General features: G+C 38.9%; 1 protein-coding gene across 1 annotated transcript; it reads left to right on the top strand.

The window, feature by feature from the left end:
- Positions 1 to 448: 448 nt before the first annotated feature.
- Positions 449 to 6,946, top strand: si:dkeyp-75b4.8 (lipopolysaccharide-induced tumor necrosis factor-alpha factor homolog). The gene is made up of 4 exons (XM_047366236.1): positions 449 to 1,162; positions 3,637 to 3,738; positions 3,850 to 4,054; positions 4,145 to 6,946. The coding sequence occupies exons 1-4, from the start codon at positions 1,027 to 1,029 to the stop codon at positions 4,248 to 4,250; spliced, it is 549 nt and encodes a 182-aa protein (XP_047222192.1). The 5' UTR covers positions 449 to 1,026; the 3' UTR covers positions 4,251 to 6,946.
- Positions 6,947 to 11,285: the final 4,339 nt, after the last annotated feature.

Raw genomic sequence — 11,285 nt, 5'->3', positions numbered from 1 at the left:
AGGGTCAGGAAAGGGCGACTAACATCTCTGCAGACCCAACACATCCTGGACACAAACTGTTTAGAGTTTTACCTTCAGGTCAGCGCTAAAGAAACAGTTTCTTCCCCCAGGCTGTCTTTCTGATGAACACTTTGCACTCAGAGTGCCCAGATTGATACTGTTAATATTTGCAACAATTCAGTCAGTCAGTCAGTCAGTCATTTTCTACCGCTTCTTCCATAGTGGATCACGGGTAAGATGGTGCCTATCTCCAGCAGTCTACGGGCGAGAGGCGGGGTACACCCTGGACAGGTCGCCAGTCCATCGCAGGGCAACACACAACCATGCACACACTCATTCACACACCTATGGGCAATTTAGAGTTACCAATTAAACTAACAGGCATGTCTTTGGACTGTGGGAGGAAGCCAGAGTACCTGGTGAGAACCCACGCATGCACGGGTAGAACATGCAAACTCCATGCAGAAAGACCCCTGGCCAGTTGTCAAACCCAGTGCAGCCCTGCAACAATTCAATTCAATTTTTAAATGTCTTCTGTGAGAGCAAAGTGGAACCAAAGTCAAATTCCTCATTTGGCAAATAAAGCTGATTTTTTTTCCAATTTTGAAAAACCGAAAGACTTCCAGAAAGCCTGGAGAGCTACTGGTAAAAACCACTTCTGGAGAATGCAAGAACATCTGGCTCCTTGGCCTAACTCTGATTATTTCTATGATACAAAACAAGAGCAACTGTTTGCGTGCAATCAAGCTAACCCAATAATAAAAATAAAAAAAGCAATAATAAACAATGACAAAGTCTGAAGTTATGAAAAAAGCGACAAATCCCTGCAGGATTTGTTGACACAATACAACAGGGATAACTTTTCAACAAACTAACAACCATTGGAGATGTTCTTTTAAGCAATTTATTAAATACATTAAAAGACACAAGAAGAAGAATTGCTGAACCACTTTTAAGATGTAATAAGGATCGCTTTGCTTCTGGTCTCTTTCTTAGCAGCAACCTGTTTGAGTGGATAATTTGCCGATGGAACCACCTTCATACGACGAGGTCAGTTGCCACCTTTCTGTTCAGATCCCAGAAGACATTACACACCTGTCTACTCCTGTCTACACCTCCAACCTGTCCCCATCGACACCTCCTCCGACCTATGGAGAGGCCGGTAAGATGTCTTCCTCCTCATTTTTCAGCTTGGCTCATAACATTATGTTATCACTAAATGGATCTTATTTTTTCTTTATTCTTCACGATGTAAATATCAAGTTTTCAGGATATTCTCTTTGGTAAAATATATGCAAGAAAGGTTAAGATTAATTATCTTCCAATCATGTCATAGCTTTTCTCTATGGTTGTTTTTCATAAAACAAACTTTGTACTTTTACAAATAACATAATCAGCGATGCTAATTTCTGATTTTTTAAAACTCTCCAATTTTTCTTTTAGCCAGTTCTGATATCTATTTGATCACAATATTTTATGACATGGATCTTTTTTCTCCTAAAAGTTTGGGTGAAGTACCAGAAAATCACTGTACCTTTAGAATTAACACCTGCCAGGTCTCTTTATACTGCGCTGAGTTATTCCGATAAACAAAACCCGGCTGAAGAAGAATTACTGTATTTCTCTTCTTTTTGCCACTTTTTTTCTTTATGTAATTTAAAAGATCTTGATCAGTGGTATCCAATGCTCCCATTTGTTGCTGCAAAGAGGAGCATTGTGGGGTCACAACGCCTCCAAAACAACCATTAGACACATCTGCATACCTGTCTGAGAGTGATGGCAGAAAAAAACAAACTATTTTTCTCCCACGGTCACAAAAGGCTTGTTTCCACTACAGGAACCTTTTCCATGGGGCATTATTACCCACCTGCGATTCGCCTGCATTTACCATGTCAAAAACTGGGGTCGAAATTTACCCCAGAAAAAGCCCTGGTAGGGAGCTAGTACCTTTCCTTCACTTGGAACACCTAACCCCAGGAACCTAACCCTAACCCATGAACGGAGTTTCGTAGAGGGAAACTTAAATTGTTACATTTTTTCATCATTATAATTCAGTCATATGAGGCTTTTTTTGTTAATTTAATTGTTGATTTCTAAATTATCTTATTTACAGCTGTCCTGGGGAAACAGGGAGTAACTTTCATTCAGGATAATATATTAGGGATTAGGGATCTCTGTGGATGACAAACAGATTTTTAAGAAACGAGGCACTGCTGAACGGTTACTACTCCTTTGGCATGTCTTTCTGGCTTTTTTGAAAAATATCTGTAAATGTTACAAACTTGGCAACCACCTGGTTTACAGGTGGTTGTAATTCAGTTTCACAGGATAAGCGCTGCAAAAAGACCATATTTTCTGGGTAGTTCTTTGAGTCTCTCTTCTTCTCTCACCTCAGAGGTTGTAGGACATGAAGGTCTACATTGGTGAAAACCATTTTAAAGTTTGCTGCACATTTTCATGGAGTCTGTACAGACTGAATATAAGTAAAGGGCCGTTGCTGTGATTCTGAGAGCGCAAAGAGCTCCTTCTCAGTCTCTGCAGATGCAATTTACCTGAATGACCCTGACATGTGGACTCTACCTGTAGAAAAACACAAAAAAGCATTAAGTGTAAATGAAAGTTCTAGGAAAATATTCCCATATGGATCTTGCTAAAACTTAATGGGACTTTAAGTGGAACCCTGTTGTAGATAGAATGACCTCTGTGCAAAGGATCTGTTAGCAGTGAGAATACACAGAGATGTAATACACGTCAGACAAGCTCTCATTGATAGCATGGCTGAGACACCAAACGGCTTAGATATGTAAGAGCTGATATGAATCTTTAAAGTAGCTGTTAGATAACATTAATGTACAAACAGCATCATGAAGACCAAGGAACACAGCAGATGGGTTAGGGGTAAAATGTGAAGACGTTTAAAGCAGGATCAAGTAATAAAACAACAACCAAAGCATTGAATATATCTTGCTCTGTTCCATCCATATTCTGAAAATAGAAACAGTATGCCACAGCTGTAAATCTACCAAGACATCTATGGCGTCTATCTAAACTGAAAGACCAGGCAGGAAGAGCATTAATCAGGGAAACAGGCTCATGGTAACTTTGGAGGAGCTGCAGGAAAGCTACTAGATGTGTACTACACATACATGGGTGAAAAGAAGAAAGCCACTACCAACAGAAAACTATGAAAAAGTCCAATTTGCCAGTAAAGCCATGCAGGAAACACATTGAACATGAGGAAAAAGGTGCTCTGGTCAGATGAGAACAACATTGAACCCTTTGGTCTGCATGTAATTGCAGACCTGCTTTGTTTGGCAAAAAGCATTGCACATCATGCTAAACGCACCATTCAAACTGTGAAACATGGTGGTTGCAGTATCATGCTGTGGGAATGCTTACGAGTTAATGGGAAGATGGATGGAGCTAAATGCTGGACAATACTTGAAGAAAACCTGTTAGACACTTGGAAGAGAACAAAAAATATATATTTTTTTGTGCCGTAAATATGACAAAGCATGAAAAAGTTCAAGGTGTAATTTAGCGATGCACTAGATCTCTAACACAGCTAAAGTGGTTTTAATTAGTAAATTTTGAAGCAAAGTTTTAAATTGAGATGTTTTTGTTTTCTATTAACAGTTTACCAAAATGCTTTTCCTATCCTGATTCCACCCTCCAGACAAACTGCTGTGGTCCCACCACCTGGAAACTCCAGAATCACAGTTCACCCGCTTACACAAAGTATTGAGTTTACTTTATAAATGCTATTTACTATGTGCTTCCTAGTTTTTTGTGTGAATTTCTTTCTTTCTTTCTTTCTTTCTTTATTTTTTCTCTCGTTTTTTCTGGCAGTTGGTGAAAGACCAGCCAGAGGTCCCAGAGCTCCATCCGTAGCCGTCATTTCCCAGCCCCAGCCAGTTCCCATCATAATAAGTACTCTGAGGGACTCTCCTGGTTTTGTTTGCTGTCCTCACTGCCAGCAACCTGTCACCAGTAATGTCACATATGTGGCTGGGAAGGCTGCGTGGTGCACATGTCTCATTATTGCATTGATGGGGTGAGAGCAGAACACACACATTCACATGTCGAGGAGAATTATAGTGTTGAAGCTCAGCAGGTGGATCTAAACATTCTGCATCTGTTCCAGGTTAGTCTGCGGTTTCTGCCTGATTCCACTTTGCATAAGAAGACTGCAAGATGCACATCACTCCTGTCCCCACTGTGGCAAAAAACTGTACATTTATGAAAGATGACACACAGTCAGGATCCATAAAGCTCCTGCATTTTTCCATCCGCTCAGATTCTTGTTTAATAATTATGTCACCATGGTGATAAATGAACTTGTGAGATGTAAGGGCAGCTCGCTGTGATGTTACTGTGTAATATGCTGCATGCCCAACAAGTTTCTCTCAGTTTTTTTCTTCCATATCCACCTTGTTCTGTCACTCAAACTAAAGGTAGCTTTTTGTTAAAAAGAAGGAAAAACCACCATTAAAATGTATCTCTATAGGAAAGAAATATTACATTTAACTGATTACGTTACAATGCTGGACTTAGACACCAACCCCTCTGCGACCCTGCATGAATAAGGAGATATACACAATGATAGGATGGATGAATGATACCAAAAATCTCTAAAAGTTGATACAGGTTGATGTGTTACATATTTTAAGGTATTTTGACAAGTATTTCTATATGATTTATTGTTCAAATGTTACAGAATAGTAGGTGAACACTTAGTGCACTTTTCATGTTATTCTAAAACCTGGTTGTAATTAAAAGGCAATGATGAGAAAAGATGGTGAATATATAAGCAAACCACATAAGTGCAGTTTGAGCATGCTTTGTAACACTTCAGACTGTGAGATGTAATGAAATGATCTGTTACTTATTTTAATTTATTTTTCTGTTGTTTGTGTCGAAGAGTTAGCTCAGAATTTTTTGAAATGGGGTTCCTTGGAGAGGTTCGAGGAGTCAGTATCCTACTTGTAGTAGATGATATTCTGAATGGCTACAGTTTGAAGAACAGAACAACAGATGGACAAAATAGGGTCCAGTGCAAAGCAGATTACTGTCAATCTTGAAAGTTTTTCATAATTCGTTTAAACAAGGTTTTATGAATATTTATAGCAGAACACATTTTGCATAAGATGATTATTTACTGAAAACTTTGTTAGGCTGAAGTCAGTTATAGTACAACACGCTCATCCAAATTCTGGTGCTGTGCAAATATCAGTATCAGAATCAGAATCAGAAAAGCTTTATTGCCAAGTACGTTTTTGGACACACAAGGAATTTGTTTTGGCGTAGTCGGTGCAATACAATACAAATTAAACAGTATAAACATATCTACAATATAATATAAATATATGTGCACAGTTTTAAGTGAGTGAGAGTATGCAGACTCTGGTCTGCCTGAAAGCAAAGTTCTTGGTCCTTTTGCCAGTGAACCCTGGTGCGGTTCACTTACAAAGGGGAAGGGAACCAAAAAGATTTACAAGCATATATATGATCTGAAAACATTTAAATCACTGCTCCATATAACATTGTGTATATAACATTGTGTATGCGCAATCCCAGAAGCATTTCACAGATTCTCGCTCTCCTTTTTCAGTACTGCTGTATTTGTCTCATATATAAAGAGAACCTCATACTGGACATCTTCTTGTGAAGTTCAGTGTAAGACTCAACCAAACCAAACGAAGCTGTTAAATGTTGCTGTGAAAGCACCCTAAGACTCCACTACAACAATAGATATCAGCCAAATGTCTGGGCTGCATCGAAGAAAACATTTGACATCTTATTGTCCTTGATGGACTGTGAGAGTACTCTGATTATTTTTGATAGAATAGAATAGAATAGAATATTATTCATGTGCATAAGTGTAAAGGGCAATGCACAGCTTTTGGTAGAGAAAACCCTCTCACTTGCATCTTTTCATGCTGTTGATGAGGATATTTCCTTCACCACACCAAGACTGAAACTGATGGTTGAGTTGCAGAGGCCTCCTATATTTATAGGGAAATTCTCCAGCCTGGGCGTAAATGTATTATGTCCATGCCGTTATCTGTGCAGATGGATGGCCATGTGGGAGCACAGCACCTATTTAGAAAACAGTAGGGTCATGTTTGCTATCATATAAGTCCACTATATGTTAACATCTAATGCTCGACTTATACATTAGCGATAGCATGAATTGCTGCAAAGTTTTGGAGTTTGGAGTTATTTTAAGAAATTGATCTTGATTTGACAGTCTGATGATTAGCCACTAGTTTAATTCTTGATCCAAACCTCTTCATGTTTATCCAAACAGAAGTTATTCAAATAATTTTCCTCTACAAATAGTTAAATTAGCTGCATGGTAATGCAGTTGTTAGCAAGATCAAGTTCTCCCTGTTTGTTCTCCCTGTGCACTTGTGGGTTCTCTCTGGGTATTCCGCCTTCCTCTCACAGTGCAACAAACATGACTGGTTAATTAGTCTTTCTAAATTGCCGCTAGGTTTCAGTGTATGCATGGTTGTCAGTTTTGTGTGTCTCTGTTTTGGACATTGATGGACTGGCGACCTGTCCAGGTTGTACCCCGCCTCTCGCCCAGTGACCGCTGGCATTAGATATCAGCCCCTCCTCAGCAACCCTGAAAACGTTGCATGGACAATCAGGTATAGACAATGGCTATATGGATGAAAATATTTCAGTTACTAATTCCCCTTAAACTCTCTGAAAAACTACATAAAATACTGAACATTATTTATACTATTAAATATTTTCGAAAACAGATTCGTTTTGTTGCTCAGTTCTTTTCTGTAATGATCAATAAGAGTGAATAATTTCAGGTGATTTCAGATCGTCTTTGTGAGAGAGTTTGGCTCTGTTCACTTCGTGTTTTTTAAATTTTTATAGCAATTTCATGAAGCATAAAGTTTATCTCAATAAAATACAATATCACCAATCATTTTGTTTATTTCTGTTGTTCACTTCAAAACATGAAACTATAGATTTGTTACACACAAATCCTATATTTATTTTTATTTTGATTTAATTGCTAATTCAGAAAATGTGATGGTACATAAAAATAATAAAGAGCATTTATAATTCAGGAATGTTATATTATGGTCTGTACAAACATGGGGAAGACAAATGACTTGAAGACAGTCAGTTACATCCCCCAAAAGGATGATTAGCCATACAATGTCATTGCTAAATAAGCTAGCTGTTTACAGAGGGCTGTAATCAACCATGTTAATAGAAAGTTGAGTGAAAGAAAAAAGTCTGTTAGAAAAAAAAAGCAGAAGCGACAAGGATTACTGAAATTTTGAGAGGATTGTCAAGCAAAGCCCATTCAAGAATTCACAAAAATTCTCAAAGGGTGAACTGCAGTTGTCTCTGAACAACAGATCACATCAGAAGCATCTGAGCAGCTAAGGAGAAAAAGCACTGGGCTATTGCCCACTGGTCCAAAGTCCCCCTTTTTAAATTAAAGTAAGTTTTGCAATTCATTTGGTAATCAAAGTCCCAGAGTCTGGAGAAAGATCGGAGAGGCACAGAATCCAAGCTGCTTACAGTCCAGTGGAAAGTGTCCCGCAATTAGTGATGATCTGGGGAACCTTGTCCTCCGCTGGTGTTGGTCCACTGTGTTTTATCAAGTCCAAAGTCAATCAAGGCAGTCCCTCTAGTGACGGCCGTCATGGAGATACTTTGCTGATTTCTTTTATCAGCTGTCCACACTGTCGAAGGTACCAACCTGCTTTAATAATAATAGTATCCCTGTGCTTCATAGACCAGATTTGAACCTCATGGAGAATAATCTATGGACTACTGTCCAGAAGAAAACAAGAAACAAGGCCCCTATTAAAGCCTCCTGAGCTTTACTTAACACCTCAGTAGACCCACAGGCTGATTGCCTCCATGTTATACTTCATTGATGCAGCGATTCATGCAAAAGGAGCCCCAACCAAGTACTGACTACATATATTGTTCAGGACATGGACATGCTTTTCAGTTGGCTGGCATTTCTGTATTAAACATCATATCTTTTGTTGGAATGTATTAGATTATGAAATAAATGTTTGAAATATCACTCAATGTGCAATGAATCCATATAACACATGGGATGCACTTTTTAAATTTAGTTACAAAATACATTTACTGGTCCATCATATTCTAATTTACTGGGATGCAGCTGTATGTACAGGTCCTTCTCAAAATATTAGCATATTGTGATAAAGTTCATTATTTTCCATAATGTCATGATGAAAATTTAACATTCATATATTTTAGATTCATTGCACACTAACTGAAATATTTCAGGTCTTTTATTGTCTTAATACGGATGATTTTGGCATACAGCTCATGAAAACCCAAAATTCCTATCTCACAAAATTAGCATATTTCATCCGACCAATAAAAGAAAAGTGTTTTTAATACAAAAAACGTCAACCTTCAAATAATCATGTACAGTTATGCACTCAATACTTGGTCGGGAATCCTTTGGCAGAAATGACTGCTTCAATGCGGCGTGGCATGGAGGCAATCAGCCTGTGGCACTGCTGAGGTCTTATGGAGGCCCAGGATGCTTCAATAGCGGCCTTTAGCTCATCCAGAGTGTTGGGTCTTGAGTCTCTCAACGTTCTCTTCACAATATCCCACAGATTCTCTATGGGGTTCAGGTCAGGAGAGTTGGCAGGCCAATTGAGCACAGTGATACCATGGTCAGTAAACCATTTACCAGTGGTTTTGGCACTGTGAGCAGGTGCCAGGTCGTGCTGAAAAATGAAATCTTCATCTCCATAAAGCTTTTCAGCAGATGGAAGCATGAAGTGCTCCAAAATCTCCTGATAGCTAGCTGCATTGACCCTGCCCTTGATAAAACACAGTGGACCAACACCAGCAGCTGACACGGCACCCCAGACCATCACTGACTGTGGGTACTTGACACTGGACTTCTGGCATTTTGGCATTTCCTTCTCCCCAGTCTTCCTCCAGACTCTGGCACCTTGATTTCCGAATGACATGCAGAATTTGCTTTCATCCGAAAAAAGTACTTTGGACCACTGAGCAACAGTCCAGTGCTGCTTCTCTGTAGCCCAGGTCAGGCGCTTCTGCCGCTGTTTCTGGTTCAAAAGTGGCTTGACCTGGGGAATGCGGCACCTGTAGCCCATTTCCTGCACACGCCTGTGCACGGTGGCTCTGGATGTTTCTACTCCAGACTCAGTCCACTGCTTCCGCAGGTCCCCCAAGGTCTGGAATCGGCCCTTCTCCACAATCTTCCTCAGGGTCCGGTCACCTCTTCTCGTTGTGCAGCGTTTTCTGACACACTTTTTCCTTCCCACAGACTTCCCACTGAGGTGCCTTGATACAGCACTCTGGGAACAGCCTATTCATTCAGAAATTTATTTCTGTGTCTTACTCTCTTGCTTGAGGGTGTCAATAGTGGCCTTCTGGACAGCAGTCAGGTCGGCAGTCTTACCCATGATTGGGGTTTTGAGTGATGAACCAGGCTGGGAGTTTCAAAGGCCTCAGGAATCTTTTGCAGGTGTTTAGAGTTAACTCGTTGATTCAGATGATTAGGTTCATAGCTCGTTTAGAGACCCTTTTAATGATATGCTAATTTTGTGAGATAGGAATTTTGGGTTTTCATGAGCTGTATGCCAAAATCATCCGTATTAAGACAATAAAAGACCTGAAATATTTCAGTTAGTGTGCAATGAATCTAAAATATATGAATGTTAAATTTTCATCATTACATTATGGAAAATAATGAACTTTATCACAATATGCTAATATTTTGAGAAGGACCTGTATATAAAATCTCACCAGCCTGATTCGGGTCTCTTTTTTTGAATCAGTTCCTGTTGAAATGGAAAAAAGGTGAGCCTATTTGGATAAAAAGAAACAACTCAGTTCCCTTTGAATGGGTGCTCGGTGACAATGAAGAAAACAGAAAAAACTCCCTCTCTATTGGAAAAAACCTTTGACAAACTGGTTGAGGTGTGGGGACAGGAAGAGACAAATGGATAGCAAACAATAAACACTGGGCAGGCTGGTCTGACAAGCAGGTTACTGACTGCATGGAGACAGGTAGCAGGTTGAACTCAGAGCTTGTTAGGAGGTCTGCCTGCCCGCGAAAGCTACTTAGGGGGAAAATCTAATGTTTAATTTAAAAAAAAGTCTTTAAGGAATGACTGCGATTCATACTTCTAAGTCTATATCTATGTGGAAAGATTGTAATGTATGATCTAGATTCCAAAGCAGATGTAAAAACCAGTGAAATTGATGGCAACAACTCTGCTGCCCCGGGAATTGGCTGGAGGATTTGTAGAGGTACCGGTATTTGGAGTCAAAATAAGTGTTTTGAGAACTAAGAATGAGTTAAAAAATTGGCAATGCATGTTTACCTGAAGGGTGTGGTTCAAAATGTGATGTTTTTTTTTTCTTTTAGCAATAATCAGCCTACTGTCTAACTGCCCAAGTGCTGCAAAAGATGCCACAAGCATTTATTTTTGGCGTCCACTTCTCTTTCCAGGGGTTTTTAAAATGTTCTCTTTCAAAACCAAATGTAACAAACACGATTAGTTCATGGAAAAATAAATTCCTCGTGCTCTTTTTCAGTATCTAAAGACCTGCAGGTGTAACTGCAACAGAACAGTTGTACAAAGTATTGACTCAGGTGGGCTGAAAACGAATGAACGAATGAATGAATGAATGAATGAATGAATGAACACTGCACAAAACTTGAATAAGTTAAAATAAACAAGCTACACCATAAGTCTGCATCTCTGTCTACTGCCTGTAAAGCAAAGGGAAGAAAAATAAATATTCAAATTTCATCCAAATCATTTAGGCCTTCAAATATAGCTCTTAAATGGTATTATAAAACAGTCAGAGTTGCCCTATTATTAACAAAGTTATACAAATATTCACATGATGCCCCATTGTGCAGTTACAACAGGAATAACATCTGTTCAGTTCAATAAGGGCTCTTGCCTGGGAAATGTTGTTTTAGTCTGGAGGTGCAGTGGCTCAGAGTCCTGAAGCGCCCTTTAGAGGCCAAAAAGTAAATTACAGTGATGCTGTTTAACTTAATGTAACATTTCTAATTCTCAAATTTTGATCTGATTCTATAATTTGGTTGTTATTTATTGACATCCCCAGTGAAGATGTGTAAATAACATTAAAATACATTAAATAACTATGCAAAAAAGAGATTTGAATACCAATTAACAAAAATAATATTGTATTATTATTATTATTATTATTATTATCATTATTACTATTATTATTGTTGTTGT

The sequence above is a fragment of the Girardinichthys multiradiatus genome, chromosome 5 (assembly GCF_021462225.1).
Source record: "Girardinichthys multiradiatus isolate DD_20200921_A chromosome 5, DD_fGirMul_XY1, whole genome shotgun sequence".
In the NCBI taxonomy this organism is placed as follows: domain Eukaryota; kingdom Metazoa; phylum Chordata; class Actinopteri; order Cyprinodontiformes; family Goodeidae; genus Girardinichthys; species Girardinichthys multiradiatus.
This window is presented reverse-complemented; position numbering and strand designations above follow the sequence as displayed.

Coding starts and splice junctions, on each gene's coding strand:
- si:dkeyp-75b4.8 (XM_047366236.1), top strand. CDS start 1,027: ATGGAACCACCTTCATACGACGAGGTCAGTTGCCACCTTTCTGTTCAG. Junction 3,739..3,849: donor AGTTCACCCGCTTACACAAA/GTATTGAGTTTA, acceptor TTTTTCTGGCAG/TTGGTGAAAGACCAGCCAGA. Junction 4,055..4,144: donor CTCATTATTGCATTGATGGG/GTGAGAGCAGAA, acceptor CATCTGTTCCAG/GTTAGTCTGCGGTTTCTGCC.